The sequence below is a fragment of the Leopardus geoffroyi genome, chromosome C2 (genome assembly GCF_018350155.1).
Source record: "Leopardus geoffroyi isolate Oge1 chromosome C2, O.geoffroyi_Oge1_pat1.0, whole genome shotgun sequence".
Lineage (NCBI taxonomy): Eukaryota > Metazoa > Chordata > Mammalia > Carnivora > Felidae > Leopardus > Leopardus geoffroyi.
In genome coordinates, this window is record NC_059333.1 from 68,897,376 (window position 1) to 68,923,909 (window position 26,534).

Consider the following 26,534-nt stretch of genomic DNA (forward strand, 5'->3'; position numbering starts at 1 on the left):
GTAAAAATCAAGAGTTCTGTTTGGACATGTTAAGTCTGAGATGCCCAGTAGATATTCAGGAGGCACTGTCAGGTAGGCAGCTGGATGTGTAAGTCTGACGTTTAGTGAAGAAGGACAAGTATGGAGATTTAGATTTGGGGGTCAGCTTATTTATAATTAAATCCATGGTAATAGATAAGAACCCCTTGGGGAGCATGCACATGAAACAGAGGACAATGAACTCTTCAGAAGTTTGACACTGATTTTGCATACAGAAAGAAATCAGATAAGGACAGGGTCCACAAGGGATATAATTAGGAGAGGGCTTCATTTTTGAGATGAGACACGAGCCATGTCCTGAAGAATTCATAAGATTTGGTTAAGGCAGAGAAGAGGGTGTTTCAGGTGTAGAGAGGAAAGGCAGAGTGAGTAAAGAATGACTTAGCACTGGGAGTACATTCACCCATTTGACCTGATGTAGTGAATGGTGATTTAGGGATAGTTATGGGAAATGTCAGATAATTAGTGTGAGGCCAGATCCTGGATTTCCCTGAAAGTTCAGACTGAGGGATGTCACTTTGATGTAATAGGTTAAAAGAAGCTGTTATTGCAGGTTTGAGGGAAGTGACTTGGTAAAAAACAATGCTGAGGCAGTGAAATGGAAAGTCTGAGAAAGAGATTAACTTATAATTGGGGCCTGAACTAATAAGATGTAAGTGCAAATGGAAAAGAAAAATGCCAACCACAGAGACACTTCAAAAGAAGAAATGGTCAAGCCTGATAAGATGGAATACCAGAGATGAAGAGATGGAATTCCAAAGATGACTTAAACCTTGGAATTGGACACAAAGAGGTCTTTGGAAAGCGTTAGGCTAGGCACTGTCTTGGGTATTTTACATGAGGTTGTGACTAGGCAGTCCAGTTGAGATGGGTAGAGATTTTGGAATCATTCACATAGAAGTTGAAACTGTGAGGGTAGAAATGCCCACTGAGTTTCTGAGATGCCCAGAATAGACCCTTACAGAATGTCCATAATTACTTAGATCACCTGGATAATGGTAAGATCATTAAATTGGGTTTTCAAAGGGTTTAACTGGAAAATGTGGTGGTGGTGATGGTTAAAATATATTTAAAATGATGTCTAACCTACTTTTGTTTTATGGAGAGAAACTGGAAACATTTTAATATTCTGTTTAATAGGCTCTTTTAGTACCCTTGGTCATTATTCTGAGTTTCAGTTGATATTATATAGTATAGTAGACACATGTCAGAATTATAGAAGATTGTTTGAATGCATATGAATTCTGGCAGATATCCTGGACTTGAAAGAAGAGCTTTTTTTTTTTTTTTGCAAATGGGTTTTCTTTCTGTATTCTCTTCAAAGTATAGTATCATGTAGTAAAATTTTAACACTCCTCCAATTCTGTTTTGAGTTCTAGATTTTGTATTGTTTCTTTGTACCTCATCTTATTCCACAAAGGATGTGAGGCAGTTTACAAAAAAATATAATAATTCAAGAGCACAGGAAAGAGAATCACATAAAGGTAGAGATAAAGATAGGAGAATAATAAACTGAAGTAACATTTCCTTCTGGAGATGCAAACTGCATAGTCCATTCATTTGTTGAAAAGGACTGCAAATATTGCCCTGAGCTTCCTCATGGCCAAAACAAAGGAGGAGGATGAATCATTTACAGGATACAGTGTCCAGGGAATAAGAACATTGCTCTTCATGTTACTGAGACCTGATGTATGTAAAGAGGGACAGCATTTGGGTAGCATTCTTCCAGCAGCCATAACAATGAGCTTATGATTTTTCTTATAATATTCCTCAGTGTAAGCAAATGACATAATGCAAAAAGCAATTTTATGAGAGAGAGTTTATGAGTGAGATGAATCAGCAGTGGTCTAATCTGGCCTGATCTGACAATTTTGAAATGTCTAAAGGAATAAATAGATTACATGGCCTTCAGAACCACACCTAGAAAAGCCTATATGCACATTATTTTTGTAACCAAGTTTTTTAAAAGGATTGAATAGTAGATAAGTTTAATTCTAGCTCTTGACAAGAACCTGGGTTTTATGTATTTTCTATCATTGACTAGAGGACTTGTTCGTTGTTTTCTAGTTTATTGAGGTTTTCATGCTATATGACAGTACATTTAGACTGAATTATAAAATCCCTATAAAATTGGGGGCTTATACATTACCTGAGTATTTAAAATTCTCTTGTGACACCTCTTTTTCTAACTACCCATGAGCTTGCCAGATAAAATTTAGAGATTTGCAGTTATAGCATCATAGCATAGCCTGAAACTGACACTAGGCTGCCTGTCTGCCTTCTCGAAGCCCAGCCTATGGCCTCCTTTTTCTTGAATCCCCTTCCTTGCTGCTATTATTTTATTTCTCTCATGATCAGTCCCTTCATACATTGCCTGTAGAACTTACTTGACTTCTTTCTCATTTATATTTTTCATATTTTAAATTTATTTTTAAATTTCTATATCCTTTCTCTGTAGTTAGATAGCTCACTGAGATAATTGATCTGGTCTGGCTTATAAATGATTCCTCATCTCTTAGCATTGTGTTTTTCAAACTGGTGTAGAAATTGAGGTGCTCTTTGCAGAATACCACTGAGAACCAAAACATAGTAGCTAATAAGTATGTAATTATATGCTAAATCAGATGGTACCTTGCACTAGATTCTAGTGCAGTAGGTAGAGAAAAACCATAGAGTTTGAGAAAAAAATTGGGAGAGTAACATTTTAAAATTAAATTCCTCCCCTCCCCCGCCCCCACCCTGTATTAGGAAAATGATGAACTTTACCACATTGTAGTGGCTGAATACTTGAGTTCAGCTGATGGAGCCCATTCTGTGGAGCTTATGTTGGCACAGTGCCTTGCACATAAGATACTAGCTGCTAAATGAGGGATGGTTGTTTTGGGAGTATGGCAGTGTTCAAAGTGCCATAGAGTTAAGTCTTCATTTTGTCAAAATACTTCAGTTTGCCTTGTTGCTTAGTGGGTGGTTGAGGGGGTGCATAATCTAGTTTTGTGATTTCTTCTCATGGTCCAGTTGAATCTTTGAACAACACGGGTTTGAACTGCACAGGTCCATTTATAAACTAATTCTTTTGAATAAGTATAGTATAGTACTGTAAATGTATTTTCTCTTATGATTAAAAATTTTTTTAATGTTTAGTTTTGAGAGAGAGAGCACACATGAGCTAGGGAGGAGCAGAGAGAGAGGGAGACACAGAATCTGAAGCAGACTCCAGGCTCTGAGCTGTTATCACAGAGCCCAATGTGGGGCTCGAACCCATGAGCCATGAGATCACTACCTGAACCAAAGTTAGACGCTTAACCGACTGAGCCATTTAGGTGCCCCTCTCTTATGATTTTTTTAAATAACATTTTCTTTTCCCTTGCTTATTGTATGAATACAGTCTATAATACATATAACATACAAAATATGTGTTAATTGTGTTACTGGCAAGGCTTTCAGTCGGTAGTAAGCTATTAGTAGTCAAAGTTTTGGGGAGTCAAAATTCATGCTGTTTTTTGACTGTGCAGGAAGTTGGCGTCCCTAACCCCAGCATTGTTCAAGGGTCTGATGGTACAATTCTATGTAAAACTTTAAGGAATTTATCTATTCCATAAGTTGAAGGAAACTTTCCTTAAGTTGTCATAAATGTTTAATATATAAACCTATGTCAGAACTTAGGAAACAATGATAACTAAAGCAATAATTAAGAACCATATGAAATTAAGTTGTGTCATGTGGGATCTTAAAATTTTGAGATTGGTTTTGGGGGTTTGAAAATGATAGTTGTACATTTTGAGGTCTCATTAAACATTGAGATACTCCTCTTATGAAAATGTAAACCGCTTTGGGAGGTCAGTCATACTCTACTGTGAATTTTAGTGCGAGAAATAAAATTTCTTAGTTCTTTCACTGTGAATTCTTTTTAAGTCTGATAATGTCTGTGAGCTTTATAGGTTCTCTCTTTACCTGAGTCTTTACTTCCTCTGTATTTGTCCACAAACTACTATCTCTAGCCAGGAATGCTATTTTAGGCTTACCTGCCTTTGTTTTTAGTTTCTTGCAGTGCTTTTCTTTCACTCTTTGGTGCTATTTTCTGATTATAAGAATAACAACTTCAACAATGACCCAGTTATTAAGTACCTGCAGTTTCCAGGCACTTTTCTTACGTTATCATTCAATTTTGCAACAGCTCTTTTGCATTGTCCAGGGCAGACACACAACTCACACTAGCTTAAGTAAAAAAAAAAAAAAAAAAGAAAGAAAAAAAAAAAAAAGCGTTCTATGAAGGCTAGATTGGCTTCTGAGTTAAATGGAGCCAGGGACTCATGTTGTTATCAGGAATATTTCTCTCATTTCTTCCCTCTCTCTCCTTTTGCAGATAGGTATTCTCCATGTATAGGAAAACACTTTACTGCCAGCTGTAGGCATACTTCATTTCAGGTGAGCCAGCCCTCTCCCTCCATGTTTCAGGGAAAGGACTTTATTAGTCTGGCTGTGTTGTGGCCCATTTCTGGAATAGCATTGTGGTCAGAGGGCTGAGGTACTTTTGGTTGGATCCTGGATACATGTCCACCCTTTGGATAAACAGCTTTACCAAAGTCATATAGAATAGGTAGTAGAGCTGGAGAGAATTCCCCAAAGGGAAGGAGAGAAGGGTTGTTGGACAGATAGCCATTGTAGTACTACCACTGCTTTTTTACAGATGAGGAAACTGAGACTTAGGGACTTAAGAAACTTAATCACTGTCAGAAAGCCAATAAATGGTATATATGAACCATAGTCTTTTAGCTTCAGCATTCACATTATACTCTGGTAAAAGAATTGCCTCCCTTTACCTTTAACCTCTCTCTTTATAAGGTGCATGTGTAACTCTCCTAATTCTTTTTACTTTTTATGGAGAGAAAAATTAACTAGGGAAGAGAATTAAGTGAAACTTATCCTCCCCCCTTCTGTTTTTGGTTGAGAAATAATGAGGAATAGAGTATGTGTGAAGTCTAAAATTGATGAGCCATGGGGTGCCTGGGTGGCTCCATCAGTTAAGCGTTTGGCTCTTGATTTTGGCTCAGGTCATGATCTCGTAGTTCATAAGATCGAGCCTCACATTGAGCTCTGTGCTGATGGTGTGGAGCCTGCTTGGGATTCTCTCTCTTCTCTCTCTCTGCCCCATCCCTGTTAGTGCATGTGCGTGCGCACGCTCTCTCTCTCTCTCAAAATATATACATATATTATATATATATACATATATATATGTATATATATATATATAAAACAGCTTTTCAACCACATACATGTTAAGTAGGCTTTTATGAACTGGTTTTGGGACCTCATTTCTCTTACAATACAGTTTTTGTGGAAAAATGAGTTCTAGGTGCCGTAAAGTTTTGGGATTCCACTGAGAGGTAAATGAGGGATTACCTTTGACTGATTATCTTAAAAAGTCAAGATTTCATTCTTTGTGGTGTGAAGGTGTTAGAGTTAGTGGGAGAGCATGAATCAAGGGATAGGTTAACTCTGCAGAAAAGAAAATGAGGGACTTCATAGGCAGATTTTTTTTGCTGTTTATTTCATCCAAGGTTTGGATGGTGTAATCCTTTGCCCACTTAAAATTCTCTGATTCTCGTTTTGCTTACTGTTATAAGTTGCTATCACCTGGCATGCTGCATATTAATAAATATTTTCTTACATAATGGGTTTAAAATTAGTGACTAAATGGGTCTTTTTTTTTAATGTTTTTTTTAATGTTTATTTTTGAGACAGAGAGAGACAGAGCATGAACGGGGGAGGGTCAGAGAGAGAGAGGGAGACACAGAATCTGAAGCAGGCTCCAGGCTCTGAGCTGTCAGCACAAAGCCGGACACGGGGCTCGAACTCACAGACCGTGAGATCATGACCTGAGCCGAAGTCGGATGCTCAACCGACTGAGCCACCCAGGCGCCCCTAAATAGGTTTTTAAAAAAATTTTTTTAATGTTTATTTATTTTTGAGAGACAGAGACAGAGGTGTAGAAAGAGAGAGGGAGATGCAGAATCTGAAGCAGGCTCCAAGCTCTGAGCTGTCAGCACAGACCCCGTGTGGTTCTTGAACCCATGAGCCGAGATCATGACCTGAGCCGAAGTTGGATGCTCAATTGACTGAGCCACCCAGGTGCCCCTAAATGGGTCTTTTATTCATTAGATAACGTATTCATAATTTATCTCTTCACCAGTGGAGGATAACTGAAAGTTGGCCACATAAGAGAGGCCTAAGTGAGAAAAGAAGTTCCTGGTAGAATGCTGCACATGGGAGACACTCAGTGTTACTGAGTTTTCTTTCTGGTTCTTTCTACTCGCCCAGTGATGGCACAGTCTTGCTTTCACTTTATTTCCTATTAGGAATATTTGGTGATAATAAAATCTGTAAGTTATACTCACTTTCTTTTTTTTTTTTTTTTTTTTTTCAACGTTTATTTATTTTTGGGACAGAGAGAGACAGAGCATGAACGGGGGAGGGGCAGAGAGAGAGGGAGACACAGAACCCGAAACAGGCTCCAGGCTCTGAGCCATCAGCCCAGAGCCCGACGCGGGGCTCGAACTCACGGACCGCGAGATCGTGACCTGGCTGAAGTCGGACGCTTAACCAACTGCGCCACCCAGGCGCCCCAATTATACTCACTTTCATAGTGTCCAACTTATTCTTATTTAAAAGTTTAAGTGCTTTATTTTAGGGAATGGAATTCAGCATGAAAGGTTCTGTTTCAAAGATAATAATTTTCTTGGGATGCCTGGCTGGATCAGTTGGTGGAGCATGCGAGTCAAGATCCTGGAGCTATGAATTTCACCCCCATGTTGGGTGTAGAAATTACTTTATTTTATTTATTTTTGAGATTACTTTAAAAACATATATATATATATATATATATATGTATAAAGTTTAAAAAATAATCTTCTTACACTTAGCAATTTTAACAGATGGCATGTCCTTCTGGAGAACTTTTCTTCACCCATGAAAGCTATTCACAGGGCAAATGAGGCTACAAAGGATTGACAGATTTTCTATGTGTAATGGTACAATGGTACGTACCATTGTAGGGAATACAAATGTTAATTATTACTGGCTCAATTTATTAATAGTTTGCTATATACATTGTCATTTAGCATGCTACAAAATGCAGTTTTATTTTCTTGTTTTGTATGTTGTTGTTTTAAGTGCATTTACAGCACCGTATTGCAAGTGCCTGGCAGGCAGAGATTTGGTCTTTGAAATCAGAGTCTGTAGAGTAGAATGCTAGACATATGCATGAGAGGTGCTTTGTATTTGCTATGGGGAAGACCATTGCTTTCACTCATTGTTTACTTTGGTACATCAGGCCACAGTTGTCCTAATAATGTCAGTGTTTCATTGGTGATGTGTAAAATTTCTTTGACAGTTCATAAATAAAATCAGATACTAGAAAATGCTTAATGTTTAAAACTGCTTATTTTATTGGATTTTAGAAATCACTTGAGGTATGGCCTGCTTGGATACATGACAGAATTAGCTTTTTAATGAAGTGATTGAAAGGGGTAAATACGCCTTATCTGCAGTTTGAACTTTTCTGTCAGCCTTACCTGTTTAAGACACACTTGATCCTAGAAGGCCCTAAAGAAGTTCCTACTGTTGGGGGGAGGAACCAAAGATGTAATGAGCATGGATAAATTCCTTGGCCAGAAGAAAGACAGTAGCTCTAAAGACCAAACCCCATTGGTACCAAAGCCCAGAAATAGAAGGAAAGTAAAAAAGAAATTAGAGCAAAGTAGGAAGAAAACGATGGCAATTTAAAAATTGTGCTCAGGGTGTTGACAGGAAAAATTTTGGTGTGTGTGTGTGTGTGTGTGTGTGTGTGTGTGTGTGTGTATTAGTAATGTTCATGATAAAAGGAGAGTAGACCTATCTAACAGATATGTATAGCCATCTGTAGATGAGTAATTCTGCATGGTATCTGAGAACATCTCTGTCTTTAGGGGAATGTTGAAAATTCACTGACCTGAACCCTAGAGCCTTCTTGGAACACTGGAAGAGGAGGTGAAGTTGTACTCTGTTCTGTAAAATTTACTCAAATATTTATTGAGCTTCTGCTTTATGTAGATACTTTGTGTAGACACGGCTGGGCTGTACAATTATATGTGCACAATATGTTGAACAAATTAGTGTGTAAATGAGTGAATGAGTGATGTCATCTTTGCACTCATATATTCACTAATTTATTGATCACTTATTGTATCCTAGACACCAAATATTCTAGTTGCTAAGAATACAGTGGTGAACCCTACAGAAATTATCTCTGCTCTTACGGAGCATAGTTATTAGTGAAAGAGACATTACAACAAATAAACATATGAATATCTAATTACAAACTGGGCTAGTTACATGAAGAAAAATAACAGCTGCTATGATACAACCATAGGGGTGGGATCCATTTAGATTGTGTGCTTTGGGAGGGTCTTTAAGTCCAAGAATGATGAATAGGATCAACCATGTCAGAATTGGAGCCATGATAGATGGGGTTGGGTTGGGAGCATTGCAAGTAGGGAAGACAGAATTCATGAAGTTTCTCAGGTTGGAAGTTGGAGGACCCGGAGTAGGTTGGTATCCCTTGGATCTGAAATGACACTAGTGTGGCTGGAATGCAGAGAGGGAGGAGTGGAGTTGCACAGGAAGTAGAGAAGTTGGCAGGGCTTCCTGAATATCCTTGTAATACAAGTTCCCAAATCCTTAAGATTCATTACTTTTAATTAGGGGGGAAAATAGAGATTGATTTGTAGCTTGAAAACATGAAAAAAAAGTTGGTGAGTTGGCACATAATTGGCTCATCTGTAACATTGGGAAAGAATGTAGGCTTTGGAGTTAGAACTAAGTTCGTCCCTGCTGTGCTTCTTAATGGTTGTTGTGGCCCTGGGTAAGCTACTAAACATCTCTGAGCCTCTGTTTCATCATCTGTAAAATGGAGATAGTGATGTCCCTTTACTGTGAGAATGAAATTAAATCAAATACATATATAAAGCACTTAGCAAAGGGCCTGGTTCAGACTAAATGGTCAGTAAACTATATCTGCTGCTGTTACTACTAATCTTCTTTCTCCTCAAGGCACAAAGGCAACAGCCAGATTGTTTGTAAAATGTGAGCCAAATGAACCTAATGGACATACTAAAGCTTGCACAAACTGACATGCCTGTAGTCATTTTAGACTATATCATATGAGGAGTTATCCGTGAAAGGGTAGGAGTCTTTGAATTTGTCCCCATGATAGTTGAAAAAGCCAGAAAAAATCTTTTGATAACAGAAGATTTGTATGTACTGTTGGAAAACTGACTTTGCATTTCAAAGAAAAACAATAACGTAAGAGTAAATTCACTATGAAAAGCCATAATATTATAGAGCACTTTGTAGCCTTTTCAGAGAATATCCTGTAATTATAGTAAAATAAAGGCTTGGGAAGAAGGACTCTCTGAAAATGCTGACATAAAATCTTAAAAACAGAGGCTTTCTTTTATTTTACAAGTAATTCTCTAGCGCAAGCAAGAGAAACCGTTTGGGATAAACTGTCATGTATATGTCTGTGGTTCACTTTATTATTAATATAGAAATACAGTAAAATTTTACCATAACACAAAAAAATGAAGTCCTATTTTTGGAGGATAATGAAACAATTCCTAGTTAGCTACTTGGGTGTTCTGAGTATGGGGAAGCCAATCATCATTGTGTTTTTATCCCAATTCAGGTTACTGGGGCATTTATTTGAATGCTAGTGACATGTCAAAGAATTTTTATAATGATAGAATTTTTATAATGATTTTTTGGGAAGAGAAAATTGCTTGGGAAAAACATACTTTGTCTTTTGATTTCGTTATTTCATAGAAAAATTTTCATAGAAAAATGCAATGTGTATGGCTAAACTTTTTTGACTGATCCATAAGAAGAGATAATTTTAGTTTCTGAACATTATCTATATAAAAATAAGAAACTAAAAACTTCTTTGAAGCAATGTGCATTCCAATATTTTGTTATGTGCTATTTCAATTTTAAAGAAAATATGTAGTTTACTACACTAACTTTATGACCTTTTAACAGTAACAGTTGCAGTTTGAAAAACAGTGCATCAAATGATGGTGTTAAGTGAACCTCAGAAGGGAATTCCAGGTTATTCCAGTAGTAGAAGATGAGCACAATTTTTCCAGTGGTATATCCCATGCCATTAATCATAGATGATTAATAGGTGCCAACTCCACATCATTTGGCTGCATGGGATGGTCTTTTAAGAGAGGGTGGAGGGGAGGGAGGGAGGAAACTGTATATGCATGAACTCTCACTGAAGGATACTTAAGAATTTAATAATAATATGAGTTGGGGCACCTGGCTGGTGTGGTTGGTGGAACATGTGGCTCTTGATCTTTGGAGCGTAAATTCAAGCCCCCATGTTGTTTGGGTGTGGAGATTACTTAAAAAAAAAAATCTTAAAAAAATAACATGAATTGCTTGAGGGATAGAGAACTGGGTATCTTTGGGTGGAGGTAGTGATAAAACACTTTAAATACCGTATTTCATTTTCAGTTTTTAAAAATTTGAGTTACTTGAACATATTTATTCTATAAATATAAATTTAAAATAAATTCTGCTTCTACATTATTAGAGAAAAAAGAGGGTAGGAGGACTCCCATATGGATCAGGGTTTGGCAGTAAAGATTACCGTGATAGATTAACAGTGTTTTTCGCAGGAGTGGGAGGGAGGTACAGCCTTTATGCTCTGTTTGCTGCCCCTGATCTAGATGAGTTACACTGAACAGTACTATTAAAGAATGTTAAATTGACTCACTAAGAAGGGTTAATTTGTATCCCATTCTCTGCTTATTGTAGGGGGTTGTACACTTTAGAAATTTTTGTTTTCAGTAGAACATAGCTAATTTGAACATTTCAGTGCTTAAAGTAGACATTTTAAAAAAATTTAACTTAGAAATAATTTCAAACTTACAGAAAAGTTGTATAAATAAGAATAATACAAATAATACCTATTTCCAGATTTACCTTTTGTTAACATTTTAGTCCATTTACTTTATTGTTTTTATCTGCCTACCTATTTATCTGACTTATCTTTGTCTAAGTCATTTGAGATAAACTTAAAATACCATGTCCCTTTATTCCTAACTTCTAAGTGTATTTTCTAAGATTAGGGATACACTTCTATTTAACTACCGTACAGTTATCAGCCCTAGTATCAGAGATACCACACTTTACTGCCTGCCTTCCATTTTTATCAGTTGACCCGGCATGTCCTTTATAGCATTCCTTCCCCCAACCCCCTTTCCCCACTCCTGCCCTGGCACAGGATCCAGATTAGGGTTAGGTATTGCATTTAGTTGTGTCTCTTTAGCTTTTGATCAGAAACATTTACATAGTCTTTATGTCTTTTTTATAACATTGAAATTTTTAAAGACTATAGGCCCCCCCCTTTTAAATAGAATCTTGATATTCTTTCATGATTAGATTCAGATTATGCGTTCTTGGCTAGAATACTACATGCTACATATATATATATATATATATATATATGTATATACACATATATATATGTAGTATGTACATATATATGTACATATATATGTAGTATGTATATATCATATATATATATTACATATACACATTTAATACTACATAGCTGATATGTCTTTCTGAGGATATCACACCTAAAGGCACAGGAGGTCCATCTGCCCATCATTAGTAATGTTGGAATACTCAGTCAAGATATTGTCTAGTGTCTGCTGTATAATAAATATTTTCCCCTTGCAACAAATAAGCAATCAATGGGAAGACGTTTTAAAACGATGCAAAATTTCCTACTCCTCACCAAAATTTCCCCCTAGATTCAACATTCATTGATTATCCTTCCTTGCCCTACTGTGTTGGTGCAAAATGTTGATTTTTCCAGTTCTAGCACTACCTCCACGTTTACTGGTTGGTGCTCAGCATTCTGCTGTAAGCAAGAGTTCTCCTTTCTACCCTATTTATTTTATTTGTTGTTGTTATAAACTCATAAATTACTCTTATTTACCCCATGGTTCGTAATTCATTATGATGTGAAGTAGAACATTTGATTGTGGAGTCAGTGGATGACTTCAGAAGCTCAGTGACCACCCTGAAATTATGTGCCAAGTTTTGTGTTGTTTGCACATCTGAGGAGAGTGTCCATAACTTTAATCGGAATCTCTAGAGTTCTTGATTCGAACAGTATTAGGTTCCACTAGGTTGAATAGTTAAACCTTAAGCTATCTGTAACCCTTGCATATTTGTATATTCTTTCCCCGGCTTTCTACCCCCAATGTTAAATGACTGAAGTGTTAGAATTATAGTGTGTGTCCATCTTTAGGTACATTACATTTTTTTGGTTTACTGTTTTTAACTGCAACTGAAAGTAGAATTATATTTTGGTTTCTTTAATTTTTTTTGCTAGAATATATAATAAATGTTAATATCTTCATTGCCACTGTAGCAGCAGTTTACGGTGTATAGAACCAGTCTTTTGAAGCAACGAATTACTTTGATTTAATTTGAAATTTTAAAACCAATGTTTTTTACACTGTAGTTTTATTAGCTCTCTGGGAGTGAGCTACATGATGTTGTGCACTGAAAATTACCCAAATGTTCTGGCCTTCTCTTTCCTGGATGAGCTTCAGAAGGAGTTCATTACTACTTATAACATGATGAAGACAAATACTGCTGTCAGACCATACTGTTTCATTGAATTTGGTAAGGGCCTGATTTTTTTCCTTTTCATTGTCCTGTCTCCATCCAGTCATAAGCTATTTTTCATATAATACTGGGGGCCAGGGGAAAAACTCAGAAAATTCTGCTACCTTGCTTTTGATAGAATAATTTGACAGAGGGTCTATAAATTATGGCAACTTCTTCATGTAGGTGCCTATTAGAAAAAATTGTGTCTGAGCTGTGGAGAGGATTGTGATTATTGACACATAGAATTAATCCCAGAGGACAATTTTTCAATGAGAAATTTATAAGCCAGAGATTCAGAGTTCTGTGTTTATGTGATAATCTTTTATAGTCTGCTTAATGTAGAATGGAGGTTGGCAAACATTTGCTGGAAAGTACCAGAGAGTACATATTTTAAGCTTTAAAGACCATATGGTCTCTGTCACAACTACTCAGCCCTGCCATTGTAGCTTGAAAGCAGCCATAGGCAATACATAAATGAATGAGTATATATTCCAATAAAACTTTATTTACATAAACAGCGGGCTTGATTTGGCCCATGGGCATTAGTTTACTTGACTCCTGGTGTAGGAGGAAAAGAAGTAAAACCAACTTGTAAATATGAAAGTAAAATTGGAAGATATTTCGAAAATGTCTTTTATTAAATTTATTTCTTCAAAACATACATTCTAATGGTGTAAGCAGTAAATAAGAAAACAGGTTTGTAAGAACATGCTATTTACAGTGTATGTTCTTATGTAATTACAATTGGTAAATAGTGATAAACTTTATATTTTATGAGATATGAAACCCTATAGAAATTAAGACTGATCTAAAATTAAACAAAGCTGTTTTTGTTTTTTTTTGTAAAAATTTAAAATAATTCCGTGAAGTGGATATAATAGAAATGGTCTCACAGTCATTATTTTAAACTATTATTTTATTTATAATTATTAATTTCTAGAGTGAAAAATGGATGACCCCATGATATATTAACCATTAAACACAAATAATATTAGAATATTCCATGACAAACTGAATAGTTTTGGATAACAAATTAAACTGTTTATCTGCAGAATTTACTCCATTAACATCACACTCTCACACACTTTATTTAATAAACAAATGACTGCAAGGAAATTTATTTTTTATTTTACATAGATAACTTCATTCAGAGGACCAAGCAGCGATATAATAATCCCAGGTCTCTTTCAACAAAGATAAATCTGTCTGACATGCAGATGGAAATCAAGCTGAGGCCCCCTTATCAAATATCCATGTGTGAACTGGGGTCAGCCAATGGAGTCACATCTGCATTTTCTGTTGACTATAAAGGTGCTGGTAAGATTTCTTCTGGTGAGTTATGGATCTCAATTATTTCATTAAAAAAACAAACTTTAATAAGAACTGAATAACTCTTGAAAATGAATTACTTTTTTCCTAATATTTTAAAGCAAGTACCTGAGAGAATATAGACATTTAAAGTAATTCTTTTTCCCAATGTTTTATACAGTAATCCACCAGATATGTGACTAATCAGGAAAATACTTTTAAATAGCAATCTCAGATGAACTCTAAAGTTTTTCTAGAGATGAATAATTGTAATATGTTAATTTACATGTAAAGTGCTTTGCATTATGTCAAACTGAGTACATTCAAGGCCAGATTTCTTGACTACCACAGAAAATGGGATCATCTACTTAAACCTCCTCTTCCAAATAAGAAATACCATCCTTAACAGTTGTGACAGATTGAAAACTTCTGCTTAAAAATGGAAACCTCATTGTTGTATAAGGCAGCTTGTGCCATTGTTGAATTTCTTGTTTAAAAAATTCTTCATTATATTTTGAGCTAAAGTCTGTTCCCTGTAATATTGACCTGTTTGTCTAAGTTCTGTGACTTTTCCTTGCTTTTTAGCTATACCAGAAAAGCACTTCAGAACTTTGAAATCAGCAACTCTGTCTCCTTTCTATCCTATTAGTAAGATCAACTCATATATAATCAGTTTCTTTAGCCTTTTGGCCTGTGACATTTTAAAACCTCCCCAACCTGGAAGTTTCCTCTGCATGTGCTTTAGTTTGTTAGTATTCTTCAAATGTGGCATTCAGGAATGAACACAACATTTCTTGGGCTGATTAATACAAATTATGGGAGAAAGAGGGATGCACATTTCCCTAAAATAATCCACTCAGGAAACAGACCAGAAAACAGACCAGTACTAATAACAAGCCCCAGGAGAGAGGAGGTGGATCAGTATTCAGAGTTGTTACAATTCAGGGTTTTCTAAAATGCCCAATTTCCAACAAAAAATTATAATACATGTAGAGGAAGAGGAAAGTATAATCCATATACTAGGGGAAAAAAGCAGGCAATAGAAACTGCCTGTGAGACTAATCAGATGTCAGATTTAACAAAGACTTCAAAGTAGGCATTTTAACTATGTTCAAAGAACTAAAGGAAATTATGACTAAAGAAGTAAGGAAGGTATAACAATGATGTTATATCAAATAGACAATATCAATAAAGAGATAGAAATTAAAAAAAAAATTTTAATGTTTATTTTTGAGAGAGACAGAGTTTAAGCGGGAGAGGGACAGAGAGAGGGAGACACAGAATCGGAAACAGGCTCCAGGCTCTGAGCTGTCAGCACAGAGCCTGATGCGGGACTGGAACTCACAGACTGTGAGATCATGACCTGAGCCGAAGTTGGACGCCCAACTGACTGAACCACCCAGGTGTCCCAAGAGATAGAAATTTTAAAGAAAAAGAACCAGGAGGAATTTCTGGAATTGAACAATACACCTGAAATAAAAAATTTACTAGTGGGGCTCAAGAGTAGATTTGAACTGGCAGAAGAAAGAATTAGCAGACTTGAAGATAGATCAATAGAGATTATTTAATCTAAAGAAAAGAGAAAAAAGAATGAGGAAAAATGAACCTCAGGAAAATATGGGGCACTTAAGCACACCAACATATGCATGATGGGAGAACCAGAAGGAGAGGAGAGAAATAAAGAAGCAGAAACAGTATTTGAAGAAATAATAGCTAAAAAGTTTCCAAATTTACTCAAAAACGTGCTCCTCCAGGAAGTTCAATGAGTTCCAGATAACCATACAAGAAATCCACAAATAGATGAATCATATTAAAAATGCTGAAAGACCAGAGCACCTGGGTGGCTCAGTTCGTTAAGCGTCTGACTCGATTTCAGCTTGGGTCATGATCTCATGGTTGTAAGATTGAAACCCACCTCCACACTCAGCACACAGCTTGCTTAAGATTCTCTCTCTCCCTTCCTCTGCTCCTCTTCTCTGCTTATCCTCTCTCTCTCTCAAAAACAAAATGCTGGAAGACCAAGACAATGAGAAAATCTTGAAAGCAGCAAGAGAAAAACAATTTGTCACTTATAAGGAACCCCAATGAGATTAACAGCTGACTTCTCAACAGAAACAGTGGAGATCAGAAAGTCACAGGACAGCATGTTCAAAATGCTCAAAGGAACAAAAAAACTATCAGTCAAGAATCCTATGTACGACAAAGCTATCTTTTTGTTGTTGCTGTTTATTGTTTTTGAGAGAGAGTGCACGTGTGCGAGTAAGGGATAGGCAGAGAGAGAGGGAGAGCGAGAATCCCAAGCAAGTTCCATGCTTTTAGCACAGAACCTGACACAGGGCTCAATCTTACGAGCTGTGAAATCATGACCTAAGCTGAGATCGAGAGTTGGACATTCAACCGACTGAGCCACCCAGGCACCCCAGCCAGCAAAGCTATCTTTCAAAAGTAAGGTGAAATAAAGACATTTGCAGATAAGCAGAAGCTGAGAGAATTTTTGCTGGCATACTCAAATACTAAAGGAAGTTCTTCAGGCTGAAAGCAGGTGATCTAGACAATAATTTGAATCCACACCAAAAAAAAATCAAAGAGCAATAGTGAAGGTAATTATAAAAGACAGTTATTTTTCTTTTCTCTTTTGTTCACTGGTGTAAAAGGCAATCGTTTAAAACTGTATATAATGTATTATTGAGCCTGTAACATATAGAAATGAAATATATATTTTGCATAACAGCACAGAGGAGGTGGATGGGAGCAAAGGTGCATTAGGCTAAGGAAATGACTCCAGATGGTAATTTGAATACACAGGAACAAATGAAGAAAGCCATAAGTGATAATAATTCATATTAATAAAACTTACAAAAATATAATTGCTGTCCTTAGTTTCTTTGAAAGACATAAAATTATGTAATGTTATGACTATAACAGTGTATTTTGGTGTTTGTAATGTTTATAATATATAACAATACCACAGAAAGGGAAGAAAGAGGATAGAGCTATATAGGAGTAATGTTTCAATAGCTCATTGGAATCAAGTTAGTATAAATATTAAGCTGTTTCTGATAAGATGTATATGATAAGTACTAGAGTAGCCACTAAGCAAATCACTCAAAAAATAGTGAAAATCATTAAAAATATTAAAGTAATGCAGTATTCACTTAATGCAAGGTTAGCAGTAAAGGAGAAATAGAACAAAGGACATGTGACATATAGAAGTAAATAAAATGGCAGATGTAAATCCTCTATGTCAATAATAACTAATGTGATTGAATTTAAAAGTGTCACTGAATGAAACATTCCAATCAAAAGTTAGATATTATAAAAGTAGATTAGAAAAATAAAAAGAGATTGAAAGTAAAAGGAATAAAAAAGATACATAATGCAAATAGCAACCAATTGATGGAATGGCTTTTTGATAGTAGACAAAATAGACTTTAAGGCAAAAATTGCTACTGGAGATACAGAAGGACATTTTATGATGATAAATGATTAAGGTATAACAATTATAAATATATGTGCATTTAACAACAGAGCTCCCAAATACGTGGCGCAAAACTTGCCAGAAATGAAGGGAGAAACAGACAGTTAAACATAGTTGAAGGCTTAATATCCAACTTCCAATAATGGATGGAACTAGGCAGAAGATAAGGAAATAGAAGATTTGAACAACGCCATAAACCAACTGGGTCTAACAACTACAGAACACTCCATTCAACATTAGAAAATACATTTTTTTATATGGTTATTTTTGAGAGAGAGCATGTGTGTGGGGGGGAGAGAGCAAATCCCAAGCAGGCTCTGCACTGTCAGCACAGAGCCCAATGCGGGGCTCAGTCTCACAAACCTGAGATCATAACCTGAGCCGAAATCAAGAATTGGATGCTTAACTAACTGAGTCACCCAGGCGCCCCTAAAAAATACATTCTTAATTGCACATGGACCAACATTCTCCTCTGAGATAGACTTTATGCTGAGCCAATTGAAAAAAAAACCTTCATAAATTTAACAGGTCAAAGATAATACAGAGCAAGTTCTATAACTACAGTGGAATGAAATTAGAAATTAATAGCAAAAAAGAATTTTGGAAACTCATAAGTATATGGAAATTAAACAATATATTCCTAAATAATGAATGGATTAAAGAAGAAATCGAAAGGGGTATTTATACTTGGAGATGAATGAAGATGAAGACACAATATAATAAATTCTGAGATGTTGCTATAAGTTGTACTTAGAGGAAATTTTATAACTATCAATACCTGTATTTTTTAAAAAGGAAGATCTCAAGTGAATACTTTAACCATCTGCCTAAAGATACTGGAAAAAAGAAAAGCAAATTAAACCTAGAATAAGGAGGAGGAAGGAAATAATAAAGATTGGAACAAAAATGAAAATGAAAAAGAAAATAGGATAGGAAAAATCAATAAAACCAAAAACTGGTACTTTGAAATGATTAACAAAACAAACTTTTAGCTAGATTGACCCCAAAAAAAAAAAAAAAAAAAAAAGGAAAAAAGAAATTACTGGAACCAGAAATGAAAAAGGACATTTCTTTTGATCTTATAAAGGATTTTAAAGGAACACTGTGAACAGCTGTATGCCAATGAATTAGACAACTTTGATGAAATGGACATATTTCTAGAGATACACTACTGAAACTGACTCAAGAAGAAATAAATAATCTGAATGGATTTAACAAGAATAGGGATTAAATTAGTAATAAATTACTGACAAAACCCTAGGCTGAAATGGCTTCACTGGAGCTTTTTACCAAACAGTTTAAGAATTAACCAATTCTTGGGGCGCCTGGGTGGCGCAGTTGGTTAAGCGTCCGACTTCAGCCAGGTCACGATCTCGCGGTCCGTGAGTTCGAGCCCCGCGTCGGGCTCTGGGCGATGGCTCAGAGCCTGGAGCCTGTTTCCAATTCTGTGTCTCCCTCTCTCTCTGCCCCTCCCCCATTCATGCTCTGTCTCTCTCTGTCCCAAAAATAAATAAACGTTGAAAAAAAAATTAAAAAAAAAAAAAGAATTAACCAATTCTTTACAAATTCTTCCAAAAAAATAGAAGAGTGGGAACACTTTTCAACCCATCTGTGAGGCCAATATTATCCTAATCCCAAACCAGATAAAGATATCACAAGAAAAGAAAACTACAGACTAATATCTCTTATGAATATGGACAGCAGTCCTCAACAAATGCTAGCAAACCAAATCCATCAACATACAAAAATGACTATGTACCATGACCAAGTGGGATTAATCCAGCAATGAAAGGTTGGTTTGACATAAAAAACCAGTTAATGTAATACACAACAGTAATAAAATAAAAACCAAAAGCACATGATCATCTCAGTAGATCAAGAAAAAGCATTTGACAAAATCCAACAGACTTTCATTATTAAAAATACTCAACAAACTAGGAATAGAAAGAAACTTCTTCAACCAGATAAAAGGCATCTACAAAAAACGCACAGCTAGACTCATACTTAATGGTGAAAAACTGATGCTTTCTTCTAAGATCAGGAACAAGATAAGGATGTCTGCTCTTACTACTTCTATTCAACATGGTACTGGAGGTTCTAGACAGGGCAGTTAAGGAAGGAAAAGGAAGAAAAAAGCATCTGATTGCAAAGGAAGGACTAAAATAACTCTTCATATATGACATGATCTTGAGTATAAAGAGTCCTAAAGAAGCCACTGAAAAACTTAAAACCAGTGGTTTTAGCACGGTTGCAGGACACAAGATCAGTATATAAAAATTGACTGTATTCTGTATGCTACTAATGAACAATCTGAAAATGAAATTAAGAAAATCCGAGCAATTAGTGGATGAGACAAGGCAGATTATACTTTCTATTGTTTGCAATTTAAAAGAAAGAAAATCCCTTACAATAAAACTACAAAACATAGAAATTAAAGAAAATCTAAGTTCATGGAAAGAGGTCCCATGTTCATAGAGTAGAAGACAGTATTGTTAAAAATGGCTGTACGTCTCCAGTTGATTTATAGATTCAGTGAAATCTCTATGAAGTAGCTATCTTTTTGGCAGAAATTGACAAGCAGATCCTAAAATTCACTTGGAAATACAAGGGACCAAAAATAGTCAAAATAATCTTGAAAAAGAACAAAATTGGAAGATTCACACTTCCAAACATACTACCAAGCTAGGTAATCAAAACTATGTAGTTCTGGTTTAAGGACAACAAAATAGAATTGAGAGTACAGAAATAAACCCTTAGTTTATGGTCAATTAATTTTTAACAAGGATGCCAGGACAATGGTGAAAGAATAAACTTTACAATTGATGCTGGGACAAGTGGATGTCCACATATAAAGGAATGAAGTTGGACCCCTGCCTCACAAAATATATAAAAACTAACTTAAAAATGGAACAAAGACCTCAATTTAACAGTAAAAACTATAAACCTCTTAGAAGAAAACATAGATGTAAATTTTTGTGACTTGGTATTAGGCAATGGTTTTTTTTTTATATTTGACACCAAAAGTGCAATGAAAAAAGAAAAAGTAATTAAGGTGGACTTCATCAAAGTTAAAAATTGTATTCTTCAAAAAGACACTGTCAATAAATTGAAAAGACATTTCACAGACAAATCATATATCTTCTAAAGGATTTGTGTCCAGAATATGTAAATCACAACAATAAAAAGATAACAGTCCAATTTTAAAATGAGAAAAGGATTTGAATAGATATTTCTACAAAGAAAATGTGCAACTGGCTAATACATGAAAAGATGGTCAACATTATTAGTCATAGTGAAATACAAAGCAAAATGATAGGAGGTACCTCCTCACGCCCACTAGATGGCTATAATTTAAAAAAAAACTAACAAGTGTTACCAAGGATGTGGAGAAATTGGAACCATCCTATATTGCTGGTAGGATTGTGAAATGATGAGCTGCTTTGGAAAATAGCTTGGAAGTTCCTCAAAAAGGTAAACATAGAGTTACCACATGACCTCGCAGTTCTACTCTGAGGTACATACCCCAGAGAGTTGAAAATGTAAGTCTAAATAAAAACGTGTACATGCATATTTATAGCACTATTATTAATAGCAACCAAAAAGTTGAAATATCCAAACATCCATCAGCTGATGAATGAATAAACAAAATATGACATAAGCATGCAACAGAATATTATGGAGGAAAAAAGGAATGAAGTATTGATGCATGGGACAACATGGGTGAACCTTAAAAACATTATGTTAAGTGAAAGAAGCCAGGTACGAAAGGCCACATATTTATAGTTTTATTTATACAAAATGTCCAGAATAGGCAAATCTATAGAGACAGAAAGTAGCTTAGTGGTTGACAGGAGTTGGGAAGGGTACAGGGAAATAGGCAGTGATTACTAATGGTTATGAGATTTCTTTTTGGAGTGATGAAAATTATGGAATTAGATAATGATTACACGATTCTGTAAATGTACTAAAAACTTGTGAATTATATATACCACTAAAGGGCAAATTTTATTGTATTCAGATAATATTTCAATTTTTAAAATCAATAGTTAATGAGAGTTACTACTTTGAAGACTTCTACTTCCAGTAGTGATGCAATAGGTAATTCAGACCAATAGTTTCACAAAATACATGTAGGAAAGCTGAGTGGAATGTATATATTCTATATAATATGTAGGTCTAATATGATACAGAATTTAATTTAAAATATAATCTTCCTGAAGTCTTTGGAGATCCAACAAGATTACTAAGAATTACTGGTGGATGTCTAAAGAGATGAACTTAATGTTTGGAGCTACTTTTACCAATTCTAGAGGGAACAGCTGATAGCCACCCAAGACTAGGGAGACAGGGATTAGAAAGCAGGGCCCACCAAGCTGATGAACCTTATGAGCAACCTCCAGCTTTTGGTGTGAACCTTGGATGTCAGTGCTCTAGGAATGTGAGTAGACAGGAAGATGAAGTAGACAGGCTTTTTATCAGGACTGCAGCTTAGTCTTGAATCATACTGGTCTTTAAAATTGGATTTAGCAGATTCCATAGTGATGTGCTCCAAAGATCCTGGCAGAAGCAAACAAGTACCTTTCCTAAAATAGTCACATAAACTTCAGATTGTATCTACAACAGTATTTTGAAAATAGAGTGTTTGGTAAACAGTGAAGTAACCAGGCATAAATAACCAGGCACTTGGAAAGATTAGGCTACGTGAACATGAACAATTACACACACACACACACAGTCTCATAGGAGTCATGGAAGTCAGAGGACAACTTAATGATATCTTCCAAAGCATAAAAGAAAATAACTGCAAATGTGGAATTCTGTGCTTGACAAAAATATACTGAAAGAATGAAGGGGCAAGAGTGGATATCCTTTCAGTGTTCCTGATCTTACCAATTTATATAACTGCTTTTTTATCAGGTGGAGAAAATTCTCTTATATTCCCAGTTTGATAAGTGGTTTATATCAGGAAGTTGTATTTTGTCAAATGCTTTGTCTACATTTATTGAAATGGTTATATGATTTTTCTTCTTAAAGTCTTTATGTGGTAAATTACATTGATTGCTTTTCAAATGTTAGACCAACCTTGCATTTTTGTGATAAAACCCCACTTGGTCATGATATATTACCATTTTTATATATTTGTCAGATTCAATCTGCTAAAATATTTTAAGTTTATTTATTTTGAGAGAGAGAGAGCATGAGCAAGTAGGGGAGGGGCAAAGAGAGAGGAAGAGAGAGAATCCCAAGGAGGCTCTGCACAGAGACATGGGGCTTGAATCCACAAACTGTGAGAGCAGGACCTGAGCTGAAACCAAGAGTCGGGGGCTTAACTGACTGAGCCACCCAGGTGCTCCCCAATTTTGTAAAATCTTAAGATATTTTGGTGCCTCAATTTGCTAAAATATTTTACATTTATTTTCCTGAGGGAATTGGTTTGTGGTTTTCCTTTTTTGTAATTGTCTAGTTTTACTGTCAGGATAAAATTGGCCTCAGAGTAAATTGAGAGGCATTCCCTCTTCAATTTTTTTTGGGAAAGGTTTCTGTAGAAATTTTATTACTTTTTTGTTCAGTATGTGGAAAGAAGCCTTTTGAGCCTCTGGTTTTCTTTGAGGAAAGGCTTTTAGCTACAAACGAATTTTTTTTTTTTTTTTTTGATGGATGTAGGGTTATTTAAGTTACCTATTTCTCCTTAAGTGAGTTTTAGTAGTTTGTTTCTTTGAAGAAATCTGTCCATCTCAGATGCCAACTTTTTTGGCATAAAGTTAATATTCTCTTATCCCTGTAATATCTGTAGAATTGTAGTTTACAACCATTCCCGTTTATGATGTTGGAAATTTTTGTCTTCTGCATTTTTCTTCTGATCATTCTTATTAGAGTTTAGCATTTTTGATATTCTCAAATCACCACCTTTTGGTTTCATTGACTTTTTATTGTTTTTGTTTTTTATTTAATTGGTTTTAATCTGATTTTTATTACTTCCTATCTTCTTAGGGTTTAATATGCTCTTCTTTTTTAGGTTCTTAAGGTAGAAGTTGAGGTTATTTTTTTAAAAAGTTGAGGTTATTTTTTGAGATCTTATTTCTTTTCTAATAGGCATTTAGTAGTATATATTTCCCTTTAAATATTGTTTTAGCTGCAGTCATAAATTTTAATATATTGTATTTTCACCTTCATTCTGTTTAAAATGATTTTTGATTTCCCTTTTGATTGCTTTTATGATCCATGGGTTATTTAGAAAAGTGTTATATAATTTTAAGTATTTAGAGCTTTTTCAGACATCTTTCATTTTTTAATTTCTAACTTCATTGTGGTCAGATAACAAATTTTGTATGATTTTAATCCCTTTAATTTATTGAGACTTGTTTTGCTCTCTCAGAATGTGTTCTATTTTGGCCATTTTTCTGTGTTATGTGTTGAAAAGAATGTGTATAATTGGAGGGTGGAGTGTTCTATAAGTGTCATAAAGATCAAGTTGGTTGATAACTGTTCAAATCTTTTGTATGCTTTCTGATTTTCTGTCTACTTCTCTCAATTACTGAAAAAGTTGTGTTGAAATGTCTGACTAGATTTGTGCATTTATATCTTTCTCCTTTTAGGTCTGTCAGTTTTTATTTTATATATTTTATAGCTTGTTAAATATTTAGGATTGTTCTTTTGGTGCATAGACTTCTTTGTCAGTTTGAAATGACCTTTATTCCTAGTAATAATCTTAATTCTGCAATCTATTTTATTAATACAGCCATTCTAACTTCTTTTTTAAGTGTTGGAATGATTTATCTTTTTCTGTCATTTTTCTTTTAACCACTGTGTCTTTCTATTTACAGTGATTTCTTGTAGGTATTATTTAGTTGGGTCTGTTGGGAAAAAATCCAGGTTGATCATATCTGCTTTTTATTTAGGTGTTTAGACCACTTAAATTTAATGTGATGGTGATGATGATGATGATGATGATGATGATGATTTTAATAATGTGATTATTGATGTGGTTGTGTTTAAACCTACCATCTTGGCTATTTTCTTTTTATCCAGACTGGTTTTGGTCATCTTTCTCTTTTTCTGCCTATTTTTTGATCCATTTTCTGTTCTGTATTGACTTATACCTCTTTGTTTCATTTGTTTTTACAGTTGCTTTAGGGTTTATAGAATATATCTGATATTTCATGGTAGGGCCACTAGGTTTAAGCCAGGAACTACTTCTCAAATTGAAAACAGTTTTTTGTTTTTTGTTTTTCTTGGGGTTTTTGTTTGTTGGTTTGTTTGTTTTTTGCTCACAGGCCATGTCATTGCTTCAAAACCCAGGAACCTTTTTTATGATTCTTTCTTTCCAAATTTGCTACAGAATTAAAACATTGTCTCTTCTTTTTATATTTTGGACACCATTAGATAACATGAGGCCTAAGGACTGAGTGGCAAAGTGTCCTGTAATGCAGTCTCAATCTTTCTGTTGCTTTGGCTCTCCTCAACCATTTTCATTCAGTGAACATGTTGGAGCAGTGTACCCAAGTCTAGTAATGTTGCTTTTGAAAACTAGAAAGGCATACTCAGCAGTGTACCTTTTCTTAGTGGTGTGGGTTTCACGGTGCAACTTAATCTTTACTTTCACTATACCCTAGACTTTTAACCACCAGGTACTTGACTGAAAGCGGTAGGCTTCTATAATTTTATTATTTTCCACACTTGGGCATACATGTATCATCCCAGGGTATCTAACCTAAGGCATAAACTGTCTTTTCTTCAGATCCTATCAGCATGGGGTCATCAACAAAATGAGCCAATATAATGTTATATGAGGTGTTAAATGTTGAGTCCTTGTTCAGGGTGCCTGGGTGGCTCAGTCAGTTGAGCATCTGACTTCGGCTCAGTTCATGATCTTGTGGTTTGTGAGTTCGAGCCCCACGTCAGGCTCCATGCTGACAGCTCGGAGCCTGGAGCCTGCTTCGGATTCTGTGTCTCCCTCTCTCTCTGCTCCTCCCCTGCACACACTCTGTCTCTCTCTCAAAAATAAATACTAAAAAAAAATTAAAAAAAAAAGATGTTGGGTCCTTGTAGGCCAAGAGTCAACAGATTTTTTTTTAATTTTTTTTTTCAACGTTTATTTATTTTTGGGACAGAGAGAGACAGAGCATGAACGGGGGAGGGGCAGAGAGAGAGGGAGACACAGAATCGGAAACAGGCTCCAGCCCAGAGCCCGATGCGGGGCTCAAACTCACGGACCGCGAGATCGTGACCTGGCTGAAGTCGGACGCTTAACCGACTGTGCCACCCAGGCGCCCCAGAGATTTTTTTCTGTAAATGACCAGATAGCAAATATTTTAGGTTTTACAGGCTAAATGGTCTCTGTTGCAACTACTCCACTCTACTAGTATAGTGCAAAAACAACCGTAGTCAGTATGTAAAAGAATAGGTGAAGCTGTGTTGCAGTAAGGCTTTGTTTGCACAAATAGGTGGTGGGTTAGATTTGGCCTATGGGTCATAGTTTGCCAACCCCTGCTATAGACTAATCTCTGGCTTAGAGTTGATATAACCTAGTGGCAATATAGTGAATATACTGCTATCTCTATCAAGTAAAAGCAAAAATGATTCTGATTTTCTTTTAATTAGGATAGAGAGAAAAGTGTTAGCAAATTAGTACCTACATGTTATGAAATTAATTGATCCATATGGAGAGTGTGTCTGGAAAAGCATGCAGTTGGAACCCACAGTAATATGTTGTCATCCTCTAAGACACTTCCATTTTGGAGCCTTCAACTGGAGTAAATAGGTGTGTAGTAGGAATCACCATCTATGCATATATTAAGAAGCCTTGGATGATGACACGGATTTCTACAGTTACTTTAGGGAATAATATTTTGATCAGGTTTGGGTAGGGGAAGCTCCAAGACTTATGTTCGCCTTTCCTTCTCTAAAGGTTTAATTCCATAGGTCTGGCAGTCAGTGTTACTGCCAGAATATCTGTACATTAATGTACACACTCAGGATCTAG

General features: G+C 35.5%; 1 protein-coding gene across 3 annotated transcripts in view; it reads left to right on the forward strand.

Annotated features, from left to right (window-relative positions):
- The window catches only part of SEC22A (SEC22 homolog A, vesicle trafficking protein), a 74,444-nt gene that overhangs the window by 7,339 nt on the left and 40,571 nt on the right, over positions 1–26,534 (forward strand). For all 3 annotated transcript variants that reach the window (XM_045502290.1, XM_045502288.1, XM_045502289.1), the window contains 2 exons: positions 12,617–12,780; positions 13,903–14,097. In XM_045502290.1, the coding sequence (XP_045358246.1) occupies positions 12,617–12,780; positions 13,903–14,097 (359 nt within the window). The remainder of the gene's footprint in view (positions 1–12,616; positions 12,781–13,902; positions 14,098–26,534) is intronic.